The sequence below is a fragment of the Coffea arabica genome, chromosome 5e (genome assembly GCF_036785885.1).
Source record: "Coffea arabica cultivar ET-39 chromosome 5e, Coffea Arabica ET-39 HiFi, whole genome shotgun sequence".
Taxonomy (NCBI): Eukaryota; Viridiplantae; Streptophyta; class Magnoliopsida; order Gentianales; family Rubiaceae; genus Coffea; species Coffea arabica.
In genome coordinates this window covers 49,962,059-49,982,676 of record NC_092318.1, presented here as the reverse complement: position 1 = coordinate 49,982,676, position 20,618 = coordinate 49,962,059, and the positions used below count along the sequence as shown (strand labels likewise).

General features: G+C 35.9%; 4 protein-coding genes across 10 annotated transcripts; all 4 read right to left on the bottom strand.

Annotated features, from left to right (window-relative positions):
- Nucleotides 1-2,846: 2,846 nt before the first annotated feature.
- On the bottom strand, nt 2,847-7,170 carry LOC113690720 (glycolate oxidase). 2 transcript variants are annotated; one of them, XM_027208726.2, is made up of 12 exons: nt 7,031-7,170; nt 6,411-6,593; nt 6,167-6,291; nt 5,347-5,393; nt 5,005-5,082; nt 4,765-4,889; nt 4,549-4,615; nt 4,398-4,460; nt 3,920-3,989; nt 3,722-3,822; nt 3,484-3,588; nt 2,847-3,330 (listed from the first exon to the last, which is right to left on the bottom strand). In XM_027208726.2, exons 2-12 carry the CDS (start codon nt 6,548-6,550, stop codon nt 3,139-3,141), a joined length of 1,113 nt encoding a protein of 370 aa, XP_027064527.1. In that variant the 5' UTR covers nt 6,551-6,593; nt 7,031-7,170; the 3' UTR covers nt 2,847-3,138. The 2 variants fall into 2 exon arrangements, with proteins under 2 accessions (XP_027064527.1, XP_027064526.1); XM_027208725.2 differs by having other exon boundaries at nt 6,411-6,589.
- A 1,867-nt stretch (nt 7,171-9,037) lies between these two features.
- LOC113690722 (glutathione S-transferase U25-like) lies at nt 9,038-10,264 on the bottom strand. The gene is made up of 2 exons (XM_027208729.2): nt 9,780-10,264; nt 9,038-9,564 (listed from the first exon to the last, which is right to left on the bottom strand). The coding sequence occupies exons 1-2, from the start codon at nt 10,095-10,097 to the stop codon at nt 9,220-9,222; spliced, it is 663 nt and encodes a 220-aa protein (XP_027064530.1). The 5' UTR covers nt 10,098-10,264; the 3' UTR covers nt 9,038-9,219.
- Nucleotides 10,265-11,527: 1,263 nt separating this feature from the next.
- Nucleotides 11,528-15,203, bottom strand: LOC140006694 (UDP-glycosyltransferase TURAN-like). 5 transcript variants are annotated; one of them, XM_072049046.1, is made up of 9 exons: nt 15,064-15,203; nt 14,887-14,997; nt 14,724-14,790; nt 14,582-14,634; nt 14,379-14,493; nt 13,739-13,886; nt 12,829-12,960; nt 12,120-12,253; nt 11,528-11,976 (listed from the first exon to the last, which is right to left on the bottom strand). In XM_072049046.1, the coding sequence occupies exons 2-7, from the start codon at nt 14,918-14,920 to the stop codon at nt 12,955-12,957; spliced, it is 423 nt and encodes a 140-aa protein (XP_071905147.1). In that variant the 5' UTR covers nt 14,921-14,997; nt 15,064-15,203; the 3' UTR covers nt 11,528-11,976; nt 12,120-12,253; nt 12,829-12,954. The 5 variants fall into 5 exon arrangements, with proteins under 5 accessions (XP_071905147.1, XP_071905149.1, XP_071905146.1 ...); XM_072049048.1 differs by having other exon boundaries at nt 14,893-14,997; XM_072049045.1 differs by having other exon boundaries at nt 14,887-14,982.
- A 1,250-nt stretch (nt 15,204-16,453) lies between these two features.
- Nucleotides 16,454-20,579, bottom strand: LOC113690721 (glycolate oxidase-like). Of its 2 annotated transcripts, none has more exons than XM_072049044.1 (12): nt 20,386-20,579; nt 19,759-19,941; nt 19,519-19,643; nt 18,712-18,758; nt 18,370-18,447; nt 18,130-18,254; nt 17,914-17,980; nt 17,763-17,825; nt 17,322-17,391; nt 17,124-17,224; nt 16,886-16,990; nt 16,454-16,732 (listed from the first exon to the last, which is right to left on the bottom strand). In XM_072049044.1, exons 1-12 carry the CDS (start codon nt 20,562-20,564, stop codon nt 16,541-16,543), a joined length of 1,335 nt encoding a protein of 444 aa, XP_071905145.1. In that variant the 5' UTR covers nt 20,565-20,579; the 3' UTR covers nt 16,454-16,540. The 2 variants fall into 2 exon arrangements, with proteins under 2 accessions (XP_071905145.1, XP_027064529.1); XM_027208728.2 differs by having other exon boundaries at nt 19,763-19,945; nt 20,386-20,522.
- Between the last annotated feature and the right edge of the window lie 39 nt (nt 20,580-20,618).

Here is a 20,618-nt window from a genome sequence, read left to right as displayed (position 1 = left end):
AACTTTTACCGGTAGAAGGACCAACCATTTGAGAAGTTCTTCCTCTCTGGAAAACACAAAAGAAACTTATATGTAGAAACTTCATGACTTCTTTTATAGGATCAGGAATTTTCTCAGATTCAGAATCAGAATCTGGAACAATATCATCATCTTCATTTTCCTCAATATCAGAAAAGTTTAAGTCACTGCTGTCACTGGATGCAGGGGACACTCGATCATCATCTGAGCCATCTTTTTTATCACTGCCCAAATGATGTTTCCATGACTCATCAGAACTAGAATGATAATACTCATCATCATCCCCAGAATTTTGAAAGTACTCAATCTGTCTTCCGGCATTATTATTAATTCCCAAGTTCTCTTGGAAAGATTGACCATTTAAATTGTTACCAACCTCATTAGGTATAATATCCATGTCAAGGACAAACAAATTGATTACAAGTTCACTCTTATGAACTTTGAACATTTCCTTCACAGATTGATCATCAATGATATCCATGCTACCTATAGCTTTTGAATTCCATATCTCATGTGCAGCAATAGATTCACATTCTCAGGCATGTCACTCAATGCCTGCTCAGCAACATCATTCAATGGTTGCATGTAAGAATATCTTTGAGGATCTACATTTGGAATTCTAGTTTTCTTCCCCATGTAGTGGACAACAATATCATGAGCAGCAAGAGTTCCCATCCTGTAATTTCAACATTAAGATATTGGTAATCAAAGACTAATACAGCATGAACACACTTAATAAGAGATTTCAGTAAATGAGAGATTTTAGAAAGATCATTCTCAAAAACTCAGATTTTGTCAATATCAAATGAATTACTTAATAAGGCTTCATTCTTAAACTGGTGTACACGTAGTACTACACTTGGTAACTTGAACAAACATGACACACATGAAGAGCATCTGAACATACATGAAATACACAAAGAAATATCACCTGATAAGCATTATCGAAGCAACACATAAGCTTAGGAATCTTAGAAATCATGTAACTACTATACGTAGAGTAGAACAACGTGCCTCTTCCAAGCTATAGTAGTTTCATCCTTGTCACTTTATTGCTGCAAAACTACTTATATCACTTAAAAGAGCCATTTATTCACATGAAAACTACAAAACTCCATTCATTAGTTCTATAATGTCACGACATTATTTTGCTTTTACTACCGACTAGAGAAAATCTGTCATAATCTGCACAAATCAGTTGCTCTGTAGTTTATTTGTTAAAGAATAACTTATTTAATGTAGATGATATTTATTGACATAACAAACATTATATTTTCATCATCACAACCAAAAACTCAAAACTTTCATGCATAACTAAATCTAAACAAGCATAACCTTATCATCATCAGAATCTAAAACTCAAAGTTTTCATGGTAAACTAACCTAAACAACATGAACTAAGTATGATCATAAAAATAGTTTATGCAAAATGCCTTGTAAAAGCATAGTAATCGAAATTTCTAACCTCTGTTGCTGTGAAGATTAGCAGTGATTCAAGGAAAAATTGATTGTCTCACATCTTTATGTCTCAAACCTTCCTTCCAGAAATCTTTCTTTCTCTCAACTCTCAACACAATAGTAAAGATGTGAGTAATATAAAGGAGATATATGACAAGACTACATAATTGTCAGATTATGGCGCGATTGGAAGTATTGCTTTGGCGCCAATTCCTCTCTTATCGTTCAAGACTCTGGTTTTCTTCTTTTATTTTCAAATTTAGTCCTAAAAATATTTTATCTAAATTACGTATGTTATTCAGTGCAAATATTAAGGGTAAAAGAGTCATTATGCAGCAACTTATGTCAGCAATGGGTCCCAGTTCACAGCCAAGGGAGGTAGGTGATATTTTTAGAAGTTGAGGGGAGGCAAGTGCAACTGACAAAAACCTCAGGGGAGGTTTCTGAAATTATCCCTGATTTTAATTTTGTTTAGTATGCAAAAATCCATATATATATATATATATATATATATGTAATTACTTTGGAATCTTTAAAAAAGTTTATTGCAAGTTGTATATTAATGGGTTTGACTAATGAGTGCTGCTGGCACACTATTTAAAACAGTTTTAAGTGTTAGTAATTTTTTTTCTTTAAAAGTCAAATTAATTTGGAAAAGGCATCTAATACAAGAGTAATAAATTTAAGTGCGTATTCATTTGGTAAAATTTGCGTGTTTTGATGAGTGCCCCTCATTAGAAAAATTCTTATACTACTTCATCTATCCCACTTTAGTAATTTTTTTGGTAAAATTTACTTTATTATCAAAGTGGATAGAAGGAGTACAAAATTGTTGATACCAATTTTTTTTATATTAGAAATTCGGAACCAACGATTCTCAGAATGTCTCATTAATTGATTTTTTTGGGTGATTTCAATACGGTGTTGTTTTACAAATGTCATAGAAAGAAAGTCAAGACTTGAATTATGGAACTGATTATGAATTAATTACTCTTGAAAATATGATTAGACTCTTAATCTAATCAACAAGGATGAAAGCAGAAAAATGAAAAAGTAATGAGCGACAAAGAGTAGGACTTATTTCAGAAATAGTGAACCTAACAAAAGAATCAATCTCAGGAAAATTGTATGGTCCCTCCTTACATTACTTTCAAGTTTGTTTTCTCAATATGATTCCCTGATTCTTTAATTTGAAGTTGGTTTCTCCCATCGAGAATGCTAAAGAAATTATACGATGAATGTTTTACTTGCATGTTTTCATCAGTGATTCAATCAATGGGTTTCAACTTCCTGAGCTGGGAAAGAACATCTTCCTGAGCTCCTGATCTGCCATTTTCACAGTTTACCCCTACCATTTATCAACCAGTGTGGAAACACAAACATTTATCTGATCAAGTAGAACTGCAGAAGATCAAAAACAGAAATTCTGCTCAGGGAACAATGGTAATAGTGTCAGAGAAAGAATGTACAAGACAGGCTCTTGTGGCCATTTAGGGAAGTATGCCGTTCCATCATTACTCAAAAGCTTTGACATTATCATAATGTAGATTGTAGACTCATTTAAACATAAGTGAGTTTTCATGAAAAGGGATTCTCTTGAAAGCACAAATGCCATGGTTCAAATTGTAATGAAGCAGTTGCCTCTAATTTAGGCAGCTGCATTCAAAGCCTTGCTGGAGGAAGAAGGCGTGGAACATCCCAGTCGGTGACAATGTGGTTGCGAGTAATCTCCGAGAGTGACCGGCAGCCGCTCAACGCCATGGTTAGCTCAAATTCCTCACGCAGCATCTGAAGTACTTTTCTAACCCCAGCTTCTCCTTCTGCAGCCAAGGAGAAAAGCACAGGTCTTCCAATCTGTCCATTCAGAACATGACCACATGATCACTTGTTTTGCAGAAACATATGCAAATTACATTAGACCAATTCGTCCATATTTATGGACAGAATGAGATCATACCAACATCATGGAAGATTCTACTATAAATTTCGTTAATATGTTGAACTTACGAATATGCCAGAAGCTCCAAGGGCTAAGGCCTTGAAGACATCAGTGCCACGACGGACCCCTCCATCCAAGAACACTGGCACACGACCCTGTGCAGCTTTCACAACCTAAAGTTTTCACATCAGAGAACATGGTTACCAAATAATGATATGATAAAAAGTTTCCAATTAGCTTAATTTTGGTGTATTCATCGGGCGTTTAAATGTAAAGCAGATGATAAGCCAGGCAAGAGTTGGGCACCTCTTCCAAAGCCATAATAGTTGCAGGAACATAATCAAGTTGACGGGCACCATGATTGGATACAATGATGCCAGCTGCTCCATTCTGGACAGCTATTCTTGCTGCAAGAGTCATTTCCTCACTACATTAGTACATATCACCAAAAGCCTGACCACTAAAGAGGTGATTGTGAGGGCCTCCATTGTTCTGAGTTCTTACCATCTTCAGCAGTAAGGACACCCTTCACAAGGATGGGCATTGAAGTGATGGTCTGGAGCCACTTGACATCCTGTCAGTTTTGAGAAAGACATAGTTAATATTGATTTCTTTTTTCAGTTTTTCTAAAAAGTCCTTTTTTTTTTTGGTAATGTCACCTTAGGATATAATGAGAATATATCCTACTCATATAATGAGAATATAAAGAAATTGGAAACTCATAACGAATGGTATGCCATTTCATTTCTACTAGGTTCAGGATACTGACTCAAGTTTGATGACATCGCGTTGGTTTACAAAAAGACACCAGAAAACATGAAAATTGTTTTTAGGTTTTTATGCTTTCAGAAACTAGTTCCACACAAATAGCTCTAACAGGCATGCCAAGATGCAAGCAGCCAAACTAGGGTGAGCATAGTGTTGAGTAATATCCATGACTTAGCAAAAGATCCATTCAGTTATGACAATGCAGCTACTGTACCTTCCAACTTAGAGTGCGATCAATTTGACCAGCAACATATGAAGCTAATCCAGAGTCATCTGCCTGCAAATAGGACAACAATTAAAACTTGTATAAGACCTCAAAAATTCAGACCAGTTACATATATGGACCAATTATTGTCGCAACTTACTTTGTCCATCTTGCCAAGGTCTAATCCCTCGAAGTTCTTCAATGTCAAAAATGGTGGCAAAGTAAATCTGTATCAGATTCAGTCAAATGCACTCTTCAGAGATAGTTTATTAACCTCTAGTACTTTAAGGTTAAAGTCTAACCCCTCAAATTGTGATGTAGCACAACCTAATTCAATAAGTCTAAGATCTATGATAATGTTGGAATTCAAACACACCGATTCTTGATATCTGCTTCTCTGCGTCCCAGTCTAGGTGTGTCAACAGTAAGGGCTATAGCCTTAAAACCTGCCCTTTCAGCTCTTCGCACAAGCTGAGCAACAACATTCCTGTCCCTGTAGACCTGCATAGCAGAGGTATGAAATTTGTCTATAGGTAACTGATGATGACAAGTCAAGAGCTGGAACAGCAACAGCAGTAACACAAAAAGATTGCAAGGATTGCAAATTCATGCTTACATAAAGTTGAAAAAACCGGATGCCTGGTCCTGTTGATGCAACCTCTTCAACACTGGAAGTAGCCCATGATGACAACGTCTGAAATCACCAACAGATCATACATTAATAATTCAGTGTATATTACAAGTCTTTGTACTTTAATCTCCAGGTTCCATTATTTTCCAGTGTGCTATATAAAGCCACACAATGTCAAAATCTTGCTACATTGTCATGTCAACTTTGATAGTTCTTGCCTTCTTGGAGAGTAGATACTGCCAAATAATGTGACCCTATGAATTTAAACATGATCTAAATCTTCTTTCAAAAGATTTGATATAAATTTGACAAGGATATATATTTAACCATAATTGTTCCTGCAGCTGATGCAGCTCTTGCAGTTGCATATTCACCTGCATAAAATTAGTCCATATCAGCTTCAAGAACTTCAAAAGCATGTTTGGTACAAAGAAGTGAGCTGCTTTACATCATGCAGAGACTAATAAATTAATCACATTTCCTTCATGGATTATCCTACTCATCTTTTCTTTTTCAATCACTTTAAAAATGTTCCCATTCCAATAAATAATCTTTCTTTTGTTTTGTCATAGAGAAATATAGAGGATCTTCCTGCTTCTTTAATTGTCATAGAGAAATATAGAACAAGTCAAAAAGTCTCCTTTTCCGTTTTTCCTTTTTTCTTTCCAAGGAGGTATGATATCAGCAAAATGTACTGCAGCTATATTTATCCAAAGGTAGAATACTTTGAGGAGTAAACTGTAAATGTACACTACATCAAATAAAAGGACATTGAGCTAGGTTCTTGGTGCAATGGGTGCAACCAGGTAGTTAAGATCAGCCAAGTATTGCTTGCTAACAGAAAGTGAAGTTTGAAGACGCCACGCAAGCTCAACTTCAAGTTTAGCAAGTCGAAACAAATTGATAACAGTATAGTTTTATGCATAACAATCCTAGTTGAACAATTTGGTAACATCAGTATTCCCAAATGGATATTTCCAGCAGACGTTACTATATCTTCCAGAAGGTCCTCTAATTCTGAACAGTATTAACACGAATATGAGCTAATCAATCATCAATCTTTGAAAACTGTCATTTCCTATGGTACTTATAGGGTATCAGCTGCTAAGAAAGAAAGTTGTTTTGTTAAAAGCTAGGAATCTGTTACCTTCAGGATGAGCCATTTTCTGCATGGCAGTTGGGGCAATCATGATGGGCATTGAAATCTTAAATCCCAAGATGGTGGTGGTCATGTCAATCCTGCTCACATCAATTAGAATCCGTGGCCTAAATCTGTATTGGTTTCAATTAAGCAGCATAGTTAGATGAAATCAGCAATCAATCTTAACAAATTGCTGAAGAGTTACTGAATCATTGTTTATTCTAGGCCTTGAAAATAGGCATCAACTTACAAAATTCTTGAGAAAGCATTTCTATTCTCCGCCAGAGTCCATTCATCCTCTGCACCTGATGCATAGTAATCATATACCATCTTTGGCAACTTCTGCTTGGCAATTGCCTGATATTCCGTGACGTTGGTAATCTCCCCCATCTCTGCGGCAAACTCTCTAAGCTTCCCCTCCTAAAGATCCTACCTTGTTAAGAGAGACACAAAACTCAGATTACAGATTAATTACACGATCCTTTTTCAAAACCATATTTTCTTTATTATCCCCAAAACAAGAATATTCTCTAATTGTCCATATAAGGCAACAGTTAAGACACAAAAATCCCTTTTTCCGAAGCATCCAAAATCTGTTACGTAAAGGGCATATGCGTCACGGCATATGTATCAATACTCTGTAAAGACTCGAAGAAAGAAATCATTAAGGAAAGAGCAATAACCCCTGAATAAGAGCCTAAAAAATTAAGCAAGACCCCAACAAAATTGGAAGTACAGAAGCCCAAATAGTTATGCCATATAAGAATCATAGAATTGGAAGTTGCAACTGGATTGGTTGATCATGTGAGTCTGGCAAAGCAAAATAAGGTCAGTAGAAGCAAAGAGCAAAGTGAAAAGCAGGGGACAAACCTTAACTCTGCAAGAGTGCATGCAGAGGGAAACCACAAGTAGAGAAGTGAGGATAAACTTAAAAGGAGAAAAAGGACAATGAACCAAGAAAAAAAATGACAAGTTATGGAACAAAAAAAAGTGATAAAATAATAGCTGAGATGAAGACAAATGGGGTGATGGCCGATGGGTCATGAAGAGAGAGGCACAAATTTGAGGATGAGTATTTGGAGGTGAGCATTTTAAAACACATCCGATTAGAGGGGCAAATGGTTGGCTCTATACCACATACATCTTGTGTGTTTCAGAGTGTTTTCTTCATTATCATCCCACACCAAAATTTCTGAAAATTTTCCTCCTACTGAAATAGTTCTTTGAATGCATGCTGAGTACATATATATTCACGTTTTATGTATTATTTTGATATAATGATGTGCCTCTATCTGGTCTAGTAGTAACTATTAATACATCACTGTCTTCCTCTCCTTGTCTGTATATGGTGCAAATTTCTTGACTCAGAGAATGGATAACATACTAATGAAGAAGAGAATGGTGGTGAGGGTCCTGTTAGTCCTTGTCTCCTAAGGAACTATTCTTGGTACTTCAACTAGGTACTAATGCTTCTAGTTTCTACATTTGGGATTTCATTTTTCAGCTCATTCCCTTGAATATTACATGTGTTTGAACATAAACAATTGAAGCTTTAATCTAATGATCTAAGTTATTCATATATGTAACTACTTGGATTGAAAGCAGAATTAATGGAATTTTAGGTTGTATCAATTCTTGAATCCAAAATGATAAATTGACGCAGACATGCACAAAATTATCCTATGGTTAGTTTACACTGTTTGAGATTTCAAATACTCATGAAAGTGACTTAAAGATTAAAAATATTCAAAATATAAGGATAAGGAGATAAAATAATTATATAATTAGCTAACCAACAAAAAAAAAAAAATCACTTGATTTGAGGAATTCTTTGGCTCTGGATTTGAGCATTTAATAGAGGGGACAAATGTAACTCTGGATTTCTTTGAGTGCCAACCAAAATGCATATGGGCACAAACATATGTAGAAATCCTACATGAACAAGGCTCTGTGCAGACAATTACGCCAGCAATAGGCAAGTTTGTATGGCAGTTTCTTATGGGGTGCCTCTTTCTTTTCTTTTTTTTGTTGGGGGGGGGGGGGGGGTGTAGAAAATTCTTAGGACATGTCATGTTTTGACAAAGCTTACATTGATTGTTAGAACTAATCTGTTTCTTGAAAATAATTAGTGCTACTAACTTGTTTCCTAGTATCTATTTATGTACATTATTGTCTACCATAACATTTGTGGTGGTGGCGACAACTTGTCAAAACTAAAAGAGTTTTTGTTTCACACGAACTAGTAGACCATGGAAGTCAAGACTTGAAGATGTAACCTATCTTGAATATAATAATAATGATAATAATAAATTTTCATTTTGTGAATCACGGATACAAAGATTGTCAGGTTAGTCGTATTAAAATACAATTACTAGTTTAAGAATGATTAATAATTTTATGAGTTACACTACTGTCTAGAATTACTAGTGCCCTTTAGTCGAATCCTTTAAAATTTTCTTTTTAATAAAACGAAGCAGAATACTCAATGGGACGAACAAAAATTATAAATCTCTTCACTATGTTTTTGTGATAGTATATGTATCTCAACCCTGCCAATTTGATGAAGGTTGAAAGCATGGTGCTGGGCAAATTATATTAAACATCGTCTGTATGTTTATTTGAATATAATAGTAACCATACAAGTTATCACAAACTGAATCTTCAAAACTACGGTGGAAGTAACATTTATTCTTCTTAATCCTGCAAATTTTTTGTTTTTTTCATGAATGAAGATGGAAAAGAGATGCGCAGAGAAAATCACAAAGCTTCTGGTCACTCAACTCCAAGCTTCTTCCTCTCTTCACTATGTTTTTGTGATAGTATATGTATCTCAACCCTGCCAATTTGATGAAGGTTGAAAGCATGGTGCTGGGCAAATTATATTAAACATCGTCTGTATGTTTATTTGAATATAATAGTAACCATACAAGTTATCACAAACTGAATCTTCAAAACTACGGTGGAAGTAACATTTATTCTTCTTAATCCTGCAAATTTTTTGTTTTTTTCATGAATGAAGATGGAAAAGAGATGCGCAGAGAAAATCACAAAGCTTCTGGTCACTCAACTCCAAGCTTCTTCCTTATCTCCAACATGAAGTCATAAGTCTCATACTGATTACGCATAGTGGTGGATACACTTTCCCTCTGCAAGCACCTTTCACCCCATGCAACAAGTTTTGGGCACTCCTCATTCATGCTCAAGTTTCCAAACTTCTCCAGGGTATAAAACCGGCTGTAGAAGGGTATAAAGGCAATATCTGTGATGCCAAAAGTCTTTCCCCCAAAGTAAGGTTTGTCTCCAAGCTCTGCATCCAATATTTTGAGGCTGCTTATTAGTTCTTTCATGGCTGCTGCCTGGGTTTCACCCTTGGTTGTCAACACTGGTCTTCCAGAAGTATAGATCTGTATTACACAACCCATATACTCCGGGATAGTTAGATTATGCTCACAATAATCAGATCACAAAATTCAAAAGCCATCATACTCTCTGTAAATTTTCATAAAATCCTATGTGGAAGCATTAACGTAGGGCTGTTCAAGAAATTAAGCTGGCACGAAAATGGTTCGTTCTAATTTTACTAATAGGAGAACAGAATGGTTCATTCAGTCGAAATTACCTTTTTGTCTATATAATCAGCCCAGAACTTTGAGTGAGCTCGCTCATAAGGATCAGTTGGCAGCAAAGGAGATTTGTCATTCCAGACTTCATCAATGTATTCAACAATGATGAGGGATTCACAAACTGGCTTCCCATTGTGAATTAGGACAGGGATCTGTTTATGCACCGGGTTCATTTCTAAGAGCAATGAACTCTTCTTATTCGGCAAATCTTCTTGTTTGGACACGAAGGCTACGCCCTTTTCTTTCAATGCAATTCTGACCCTGTTAGCAGGAGGACTATGTTCATGGTCCAACACAATCACTTCATCAGCCATTCTTACGGGCTTTGCAAAACCTGAATCTTTTCTAGAAAAACGAAAGGAAAGGAAAAGGGTTGGAGACTTGGAGTGGTTCGGTAAAAGAGCAATTTTCGGGTGTTGTTTGATAGAAGGGAGACACTGCAGAGTTGTATTTATAGGAAATTTGTTATGGTTTTCCTGACATCGAAGTTTCTTGGTGGGCACTTCAAGGACTTGACTGTTTGCCCTCATAATTTCAACAGAAGTAGCTAAGCGATGAGCTAATTAAGTATGATTTCTTTATTGTTTCTACCGTAGATTATATAAGCTTGCCTGGCTTTTTCTGCATTAGCTTGCGATAAGCTAAGAGCGCTAAATTAAGTTGTGTTTGGATTGGGGGATTTAACGAGGGATTTGATGAAATCCTCTCAAATTCCTCTAATTGTTTAGATCATTTAGGAGTTATTTGGATTTGTAAATTACCAATTAATTTAATATATAAAGTGTATTTATATAATTGGTGAATTACAAACCGAAATACCTCTTATAATTTTTAAACAACTAAATCTTTCATCAAATTCCTCAATCCCAACGAAGCCTTAGGTTTCTCCACGGTTTGTACTGTAGCTTTTTCTGATATGGCATCTCGAGTTCTCGACTTCTAATACATGTTAAGAAAATTCTCCACTTTCATCTGAAAATTCATTCATACACAGTAAGAGTTTATTTGGATGATTTATTTGAGATAATTACTGTAACACTTTTTGTGATGTGATGTATGTGAGATAAAAAGTTATTGAAATTTGTGAGGCAAATTATTTTTTTTCAAGTTATCTCTATCCAACATTTATTGGAGTTTTTGACTCATATCTTCTTGACGGCAGGAGTGAACAAAAAGTTCGCATACCAAATAAGACTTTCAGGCACAGAAATGAGAAGGATCGATTAAGGGGTTGGAAAATGATGAACAAGTAATAGCACCATACCAACATTAGTTGAGTGATGACGGTACACGGTGAGTGATGAATAAGTAATAAATGTTGATTATTATGTAAGACACCACATGAAGAATTCACTCTAATTCTCATGAAAAATCTTACGGTACACGGTAGCGCGATTCTACATCAGCATCTTTAGCTTCTCTAAATTTTAAGAAGTCAAAGAACTTTCGGACTGAGGGAGCCCAAATTAGCTTCCCTCCGTGGTTAACACAGAGACTTGCGTATAAAGGGGAAAAATTTCTTATACAAATTTGCTCACAAAATAACTCACCCTCGTCCAGAAGGGGTGGACCAGAAATAGACTAGAATCACACTTAATCATTACAAAAACGAAAAAAGCAGAAAAAAAAAAACACACACACACACACTTCGCCAAAGGTACATTGGTAGGAAGGTCCACAACAACAACAACAACATATATAGTACAACAACACTTCAAAACGGTAAAAGCAAGATCAGTGCAAATGTTAGAAAAAGTAGTAGTAATAATACTCAATTGCTGATCCAATCGTACACTCCGGCCACATTTTGATGGGAAAATTGTGATACATCCATAAAATGGGATTCTATGCTACACATACGATCAAAAAGGATATCATACAATATGAGCAACATTTGTGTCATTCTCTATCAAACACCTATTGCACCGCCTGCAAGAAGCAAATTTAAGGTGACACCCAGGCTCGACTTTTGTATGCCTTATCTTTTACAGGACGATCATCTACAATTGGTTCAATCGACCAGTTACCGAGTTCCAAAAACATTAGAGATGTGATAAGAGTATCTTCTGCCACTGATGAAATAGAATATACTCGTAATTAAATTCAGACTTCAGGATGCCATAGTAAATTAACTCCATCATTTTCAGCATCACAGTATGAGGAGCCAACCTCATCATCTACAATTGCTAGAGGCTGCAAGCGGCCGAAACATATGTTCAAGTACAGTCCATACAAGGAAAAGAGATTAAAGGCAGAGCGACCAGGTAAAATCTCATTTCTTCTAATGAGGAGCATAGTAAATCTTGAGAACATAATTGTCTTTCTTGAATGCTTACCTTGCAAGACTGCTCACGCAATAGAAGGTTGTTTCTCTTTGCTGAATAATACTAGATGTTCAATAAGCCTCCCCTTCAACGACTCGGGAATTTTTGAAATGAAGGCTGATTTGGCATCTTTTATCAACAGCCTCCTGTATGACATAAATGTAGACGAGATTCCATATGAGCTGTAAGTTACAAATAAGTACAAAGAAGAGAAGATACAAAATATCAAATGCATGTAAAGGTTGCATAATTAAATTCCACAGGCACAAAAATATTTTATTGATAAGTGGATAATCATGTAAAAAGGGAGTAATGACATCATAAATCACAACATCCAGGTAAACAAACTGATTCCACGGTTAACTTGTCTCACCTCCCATTTCAGTTAACAACCTCTAATGCAATAATATGGCAATCAGATTTGTGGCTTAAAAGGTTCCACAGTCCATGAGAGCTCTCCAATAGAATACAAGGACAATTGAAATCAGTATGCTGAATCCATTTGTTTGGACACAATAAATTCAGGAACACTAAACACTATTGACACATTCAGCTCCTCATATTCTAGCAATTTTAATCAGTGTCTGAAAATTTTGGTCATCTATAAAGCATCAAATGTTCCACATCCAGGTTAACTAAAGAGAAGGAAGCATTAATTAAAGAATGAAATACATGAAAGCCAGAGGAAAAAACCTGAATTTCAACAACTCAAGAAACTTACTTCAATTGGTTGACATTTGATGCATCATATTCTGCTCGTCCCACACACAGCTTTTTCCGAGAAAGCATAAAAGTGTAAACTTCTTCTGACCAACCACATGATGCCAGCACTGATGAAGCCTCTTTCTCAATGCTGAGAGAGAGAGAGAGAGAGAATCCTTAGATCAATGATCAATATGAAAGATAGCAAGTGTTGCGACTTTATAGAAAGGTTGTTTGCGAAAGTAATGCATGGCCATGAATGCACTTTGCCAAAAAAGAAACTAAAATTTTTAGCATATGACATAAGTGCCTTGCCAAGAAATATCAGTTATTAAAAGTGCTTTACATTCAAGCCATATCTTCAAAGGCACTTCTTGACTTAAATACTTCTTGACTAAAAGCACCATCTCTCCAAACTCTTATCTATAATCAGGAAAATCAATGAATATGGGATTTTCCTCTAGATATACCAGCAAAACCAACAACTCAATCATCATAATGGTCACCACATCATTCAAAAATAAAACCATGCTGAGCCAGAAAAACGAACAAAGACAACATAAATGCACATACATTGAGATAAATGTGCAAGGCACAACTAAAAGTGCACAAGAAGCAACCAATTTAGACCGTTGCGTAAGCAATTTGAGATCATATCAAAAATCAAAATCAGGCACCAGACAGAAGCAAGCTCATATAAAGTCACTCCTTGAGATGATTATACTCGTGAAAAAAGTAGCATAAAACTCCGTTAGAGCAATCATACCCTAAAATAGTTGGTATATGCACTTTTATATAGCACATGGAAAACAGTTGGGCATTTAGTTAGCAGAACTTCCCCACACAATAATTTGCATAAAAAAATATATATTTAAAGGGCAGAAACAAAAAAAGATAACTGCATAAGCATATTAATTGTAGAAACATACATTTTCTTGAACTCCTCCACCTTGGCACAAGATTTCATTCCATAAAATTTCCCCATCACTCACATCATCCTCATTTAATAGTCCTGCAACTCGTCTATCATACATAAGTGCTGCCTCCAAAAGAATGCTAAAGTTTTCATCTGGAGTCCTGAAAATTACTTATATGGAATCAGAGATGCTATGCAGAATAACAACATTATAACAATTTGGCTATTCCTTAAGACAACAGCCGCCATCTATATTTGCTATAAACTCACATCATTTAGTTATGGCCCATTAACCACATAACTACCATTTCGTACTGCATTTCATGCGAAAGAATTGAAGAATGCATGAAAAAGCTATTCAGATTATCATTGGTACCCTTCTTTCTGGTTTTGAAGCTCGCAAAAACAGCAGTGGTACTAATTTCTGTTGTTGGGAGATCACTAAACTAATCAATGTTTCTGTGTTGTGAACAGTTTGATCTCAAATCAATAACACTCCTCAAATGGTTATCTGTCTCCGAAGAACTAAAGCCATAACTTTACCTTAAAAAGTTTCATAAGCTCCCAAGATACTGTGGAGTAGGATAGTCATCTACAATTTAGTAATTAGGTGCTTAGTTGATCTACTGAATGAAGACACATCAACAGCTTACCAACTTGTGCTGCTTACAATGATGGCAGGTCTGTTCTGCTTCATAATTATATTTGTGCCAGTATGAATTGTAAATAAGGTAGAATTGGGATCACTTTCACCTGTTCCAGTCATTCCTGCAGTTTTAAGAGAAAACCATGATTGGCATCAACTAATTCAACATCAAATAAAGATCAACTGCATAACAAATTGTGTTACTACTACCATAGCTTATGCAGTCTTGAAGTCCAAAGGGTTGACTGAGACTTTCGCTGATCCTACAAAACAACTACAATCCACAGTCAATTTTTAAAATTCTCAAAGTCAATACATGTTGCTGAACAATCCGATTGGAAAAAAAAAGTACCTCATGCTTCTCCTCAATGGAAGCAGGTCGGAAAAATTCAGGAGGTTGATCATAAAGCACAGTTGCTCTGAGATATAAAAACACAAAAATGATAAGGAATACTTGCTGGAGCTAAACCATAAGATGACCAATCAGAGCCAAATGTGAAGAAGAGAATTCATACTCTTACTTAATCCCCTAGTTCTGATCCAATTCATGTTGCATTGCCTTTGTCACACAAAAGGCACCACTTGCCATCCTCCCGTAATGCTTCTCAATCCTAGATATGTTTTGACTTTATGAATCATTAATTAAGAAAAGGTCCAATTCTACACTTAAATGGAAAAGGTTTGTCTTATACCAACGATATATTGTCACAAAACTGCTGCCCCTCCCAAGAGTCAGTGAAAGTAGTGTGTAACCAAAATTATGCCAGTCTAATACAAAAGCAGAATGTCTCAGGCAGCTGGCCCATTTAACAGCTACTAAAGTAGGAACTGATGGAGGATTCTGCAATAATACAACCCATAATGTTGAATTGTGAATGGAGGTAGACAACAAAATTTGTGAAAAGGATGAATACTTCAGATAGCAGCATCTTAATAAGAAAGCTAGAGCTCATATTTTTAGAATAAACTTTGGTCCAATCTCATGCACATGAATTTGTTTGGATTCGAAATGGAACCGAATCACATGGATTTGTGTCTAACCTTACCCATATATGTTTTGGGACTAACTTGGGCGGGATCACTTTGGAATGTGTTTAGATTGATCCCGCCCAATACCCAAATTTATTTTCTATATTTTTTTCTTTTAATTCTTTTTTATTTTTTATATAACTTTAATATTTTTATTTGTTAAATTTCTTTTTATCTTATTGTGAATTTATATTTTCCTGAATTCATTTACATTCTAGAACGATCAATAGTTACTTTTAAAAGACATAACATTTTGGTAAGAATGAACATATCTTCTCCCTGGATTAAACCAAAAATTGGATTAACAAATAAAGGAAAATATAGATATATAGCCATATTCCAACCTTATCCATAATATTGTCTAACACAAGAACTAGAAACAAGATTTTTTAATACCAAATTCATTCTTATTGACATTCTTAAAATTTCCAAAATTTGATACAAAAGAAATTCACATTAAATGCTGAATAAAACTAGCATAGAAACGAAAAAGCTGATTAAAAATTGATAACAATGTTGCATATAGAAATCTATGTAGATAGTTCAACAATTAGCATAAAATCAACATAAAGGGTGCCAACAATTGTTAGTAAAGTATTGATTCTTGTAGACAACAAAATTTTATCAATTCATTTTATTTTTATTGTTATCTTTATTTTTTTTAAGTTGTTTAAATGAAATCATTTTTACTTAATTGGTTTTCTTTTGTAGGAAAGTGAAGAAAGGAAAAGAAAGAAAATGGAAGTGCAAAAAAATCAGATTTTTGCAAAAAAAAAAAAAAAATCAAAGATGAATTTTTTGATAAATGAAATTTTTTGGGAAGATATTTGAGCCCAATGGGTACCCAAATATTTCCCAACATTTCCCATCAAATAATGGGTACAATTGGGATGCATCCCATTTTAAATCCAATATCAAATTATAATACCCATCCCGCCTAAAGTCCTTTTGGGCATGGGTAACCCATTGGGACTTGGGACAAATTGCCACCTCTACTCAAAAGCTTTGACATTATCATAATGTAGATTGTAGACTCATTTAAACATAAGTGAGTTTTCATGAAAAGGGATTCTCTTGAAAGCACAAATGCCATGGTTCAAATTGTAATGAAGCAGTTGCCTCTAATTTAGGCAGCTGCATTCAAAGCCTTGCTGGAGGAAGAAGGCGTGGAACATCCCAGTCGGTGACAATGTGGTTGCGAGTAATCTCCGAGAGTGACCGGCAGCCGCTCAACGCCATGGTTAGCTCAAATTCCTCACGCAGCATCTGAAGTACTTTTCTAACTCCAGCTTCTCCTTCTGCAGCCAAGGAGAAAACCACAGGTCTTCCAATCTGTCCATTCAGAACATGACCACATGATCACTTGTTTTGCAGAAACATATGCAAATTACATTAGACCAATTCGTCCATATTTATGGACAGAATGAGATCATACCAACATCATGGAAGATTCTACTATAAATTTCGTTAATATGTTGAACTTACGAATATGCCAGAAGCTCCAAGGGCTAAGGCCTTGAAGACATCAGTGCCACGACGGACCCCTCCATCCAAGAACACTGGCACACGACCCTGTGCAGCTTTCACAACCTAAAGTTTTCACATCAGAGAACATGGTTACCAAATAATGATATGATAAAAAGTTTCCGATTAGCTTAATTTTGGTGTATTCATCGGGCGTTTAAATGTAAAGCAGATGATAAGCCAGGCAAGAGTTGGGCACCTCTTCCAAAGCCATAATAGTTGCAGGAACATAATCAAGTTGACGGGCACCATGATTGGATACAATGATGCCAGCTGCTCCATTCTGGACAGCTATTCTTGCTGCAAGAGTCATTTCCTCATTACATTAGTACATATCATCAAAAGCCTGACCACTAAAGAGGTGATTGTGAGGGCCTCCATTGTTCTGAGTTCTTACCATCTTCAGCAGTAAGGACACCCTTCACAAGGATGGGCATTGAAGTGATGGTCTGGAGCCACTTGAAATCCTGTCAGTTTTGAGAAAGACATAGTTAATATTGATTTCTTTAAGAACAAGGTAAACTTCTAGCTATGCTCTTTCAGTTTTTCTAAAAGTCCTTTTTTTTTTTGGTAATGTCACCTTAATCCTACTCAAATAATGAGAATATAAAGAAATTGGAAACTCATAACGAATGGTATGCCATTTCTACTAGGTTCAGGATACTGACTCAAGTTTCATGAAAATTGTTTTTAGGTTTTTATACTTTCAGAAACTAGTTCCACACAAATAGCTCCAACGGGAATGCCAAGATGCAAGCAGCCAAACTAGGGTGAGCATAGTGTTGAGTCCATGACTTAGCAAACGATCCATTCAGTTATGACAATGCAGCTACTGTACCTTCCAAGTTAGAGTGCGATCAGTTTGACCAGCAGCATATGAAATTAATCCAGAGTCATCTGCCTGCAAATAGGACAACAATTAAAACTTGTATAAGACCTCAAAAATTCAGACCAGTTACATATATGGACCAGTTATTGTTGCAACTTACTTTGTCCATCTTGCCAAGGTCTAATCCCTCGAAGTTCTTCAATGTCAAAAATGGTGGCAAAGTAAATCTGTATCAGATTCAGTCAAATGCACTCTTCGGAGATAGTTTATTAACCTCTAGTACTTTAAGGTTAAAGTCTAACCCCTCAAATTGTGATGTAGCACAACCTAATTCAATAAGTCTAAGATCTATGATAATGTTGGAATTCAAACACACCGATTCTTGATATCTGCTTCTCTGCGTCCCCCTCTAGGTAGGTCAACAGTAAGGGCCATAGCCTTAAAACCTGCCCTTTCAGCTCTTCGCACAAACTGAGCAACAATATTCCTGTCCCTGAAGACCTGCATAGCAGAGGTATGAAATTTGTCTATAGGTAACTGATGATGACAAGTCAAGAGCTGGAACAGCAACAGCAGTAACACAAAAAGATTGCAAGGATTGCAAATTCATGCTTACATAAATTTGAAAAAACCGGATGCCTGGTCCTGTTGATGCAACCTCTTCAACACTGGAAGTAGCCCATGATGACAGCGTCTGAAATCACCAACAGATCATACATTAATAATTCAGTGTATATTACAAGTCTTTGTAGTTTAATCTCCAGGTTCCATTATTTTCCAGTGTGCTATATAAAGCCACACAACGTAAAAATCTTGCTACATTGTCATGTCAACTTTGATAGTTCTTGCCTTCTTGGAGAGTAGATACTGCCAAATAATGTGACTCTATGAATTTAAACATGATCTAAATCTTCTTTCAAAAGATTCGATATAAATTTCCCAAGGATATGTATTTAACCATAATTGTTCCTGCAGCTGATGCGGCTCTTGCAGTTGCATATTCACCTGCATAAAATTAGTCCATATCAGCTTCAAGAACTTCAAAAGCATGTTTGGTACAAAGAAGTGAGCTGCTTCACATCATGCAGAGACTAATAGATTAATCACATTTCCTTCATGGATTATCCTACTCATCTTTTCTTTTTCAATCACTTTAAAAATGTTCCCATTCCAATAAATAATCTTTCTTTTGTTTTGTCATAGAGAAATATAGAGGATTTTCCTGCTTCTTTAATTGTCATAGAGAAATATAAAACAAGTCAAAAAGTCTCCTTTTCCATTTTTCCCTTTTTCTTTCCAAGGAGGTATGATATCAGCAAAATGTACTGCAACTACATTTATCCAAAAGTAGAATACTTTGAGGAGCAAACTACATCAAATAAAAGGACATTGAGCAAGGTTCTTGGTGCAATGGGTGCAACCAGGTAGCTAAGATCAGCCAAGTATTGCTTGCTAACAGAAATTGAAGTTTGAAGACGTCACGCAAGCTCAACTTCAAGTTAAGCAAGTCGAAACAAATTGATAACAGTATGGCTTTATGCATAACAATCCTAGTTGAACAATTTGGTAACATCAGGATTCCCAAATGGATATTTCCAGGAGACGTGACTATATCTTCCAGGAGGTTCTCTAATTCTGAACAGTATTAACACGAATATGAGTTAATCAATCATCAATCTTTGAAGACTGTCATTTCCTATGGTACTTATAGGGTATCAGCTGCTAAGAAAGAAAGTTGTTTTGTTAAAAGCTAGGAATCTGTTACCTTCAGGATGAGCCATTTTCTGCATGGCAGTTGGGGCAATCATGATGGGCATTGAAATCTTAAATCCCAAGATGGTGGTGGTCATGTCAATCCTGCTCACATCAATTAGAATCCGTGGCCTAAACCTGTATTGGTTTCAATTAAGCAGCATAGTTAGATGAAATCAGCAATCAATCTTAACAAATTGCTGAAGAGTTACTGAACCATTGTTTATTCTAGGCCTTGAAAATAGGCATCAACTTACAAAATTCTGGAGAAAGCGTTTCTATTCTCCGCCAGAGTCCATTCATCCTCTGCACCTGATGCATAGTAATCATATACCATCTTTGGCAACTTCTGCTTGGCAATTGCCTGATATTCCGTGACGTTGGTAATCTCCCCCATCTCTGCGGCAAACTCTCTAAGCTTCCCCTCCTAAAGATCCTACCTTGTTAAGAGAGACACAAAACTCAGATTACAGATTAATTACACGATCCTTTTTCAAAACCACATATTTTCTTTATTATCCCCAAAACAAGAATATTCTCTAATTGTTCATATAAGGCAACAGTTAAGACACAAAAATTCCTTTTTCCGAAGCATCCAAAATCTGTTACGTAAGGGGGCATATGCATCACGGCATATGTATGAATACTCTGTAAAGACTCGAAGAAAGAAATCATTAAGGAAAGAGCAATAACCCCTGAATAAGAGCCTAAAAAATTAAGCAAGAACCCAACAAAATTGGAAGTACAGAAGCCCAAATAGTTATGCAATATAAGAATCATAGAATTGGAAGTTGCAACTGGATTGGTTGATCATGTGAGTCTGGCAAAGCAAAATAAGGTCAGTAGAAGCAAAGAGCAAAGTGAAAAGCAGGGGACAAACCTTAACTCTGCAAGACTAGTGAGAAGAGTGCATGCAGAGGGAAACCGCAAGTAGAGAAGTGAAGATAAACTTAAAAGGAGAAAAAGGACAATGAACCAAGAAAAATAATGACGAGTTATGGAACAAAAAAAGGTGATAAAATAATAGCTGAGATGAAGACAAATGGGGGTGATGGTCATGAAGAGAGAGGCACAAATTTGAGGTGAGCATTTTAAACCACATCCGATTAGAGA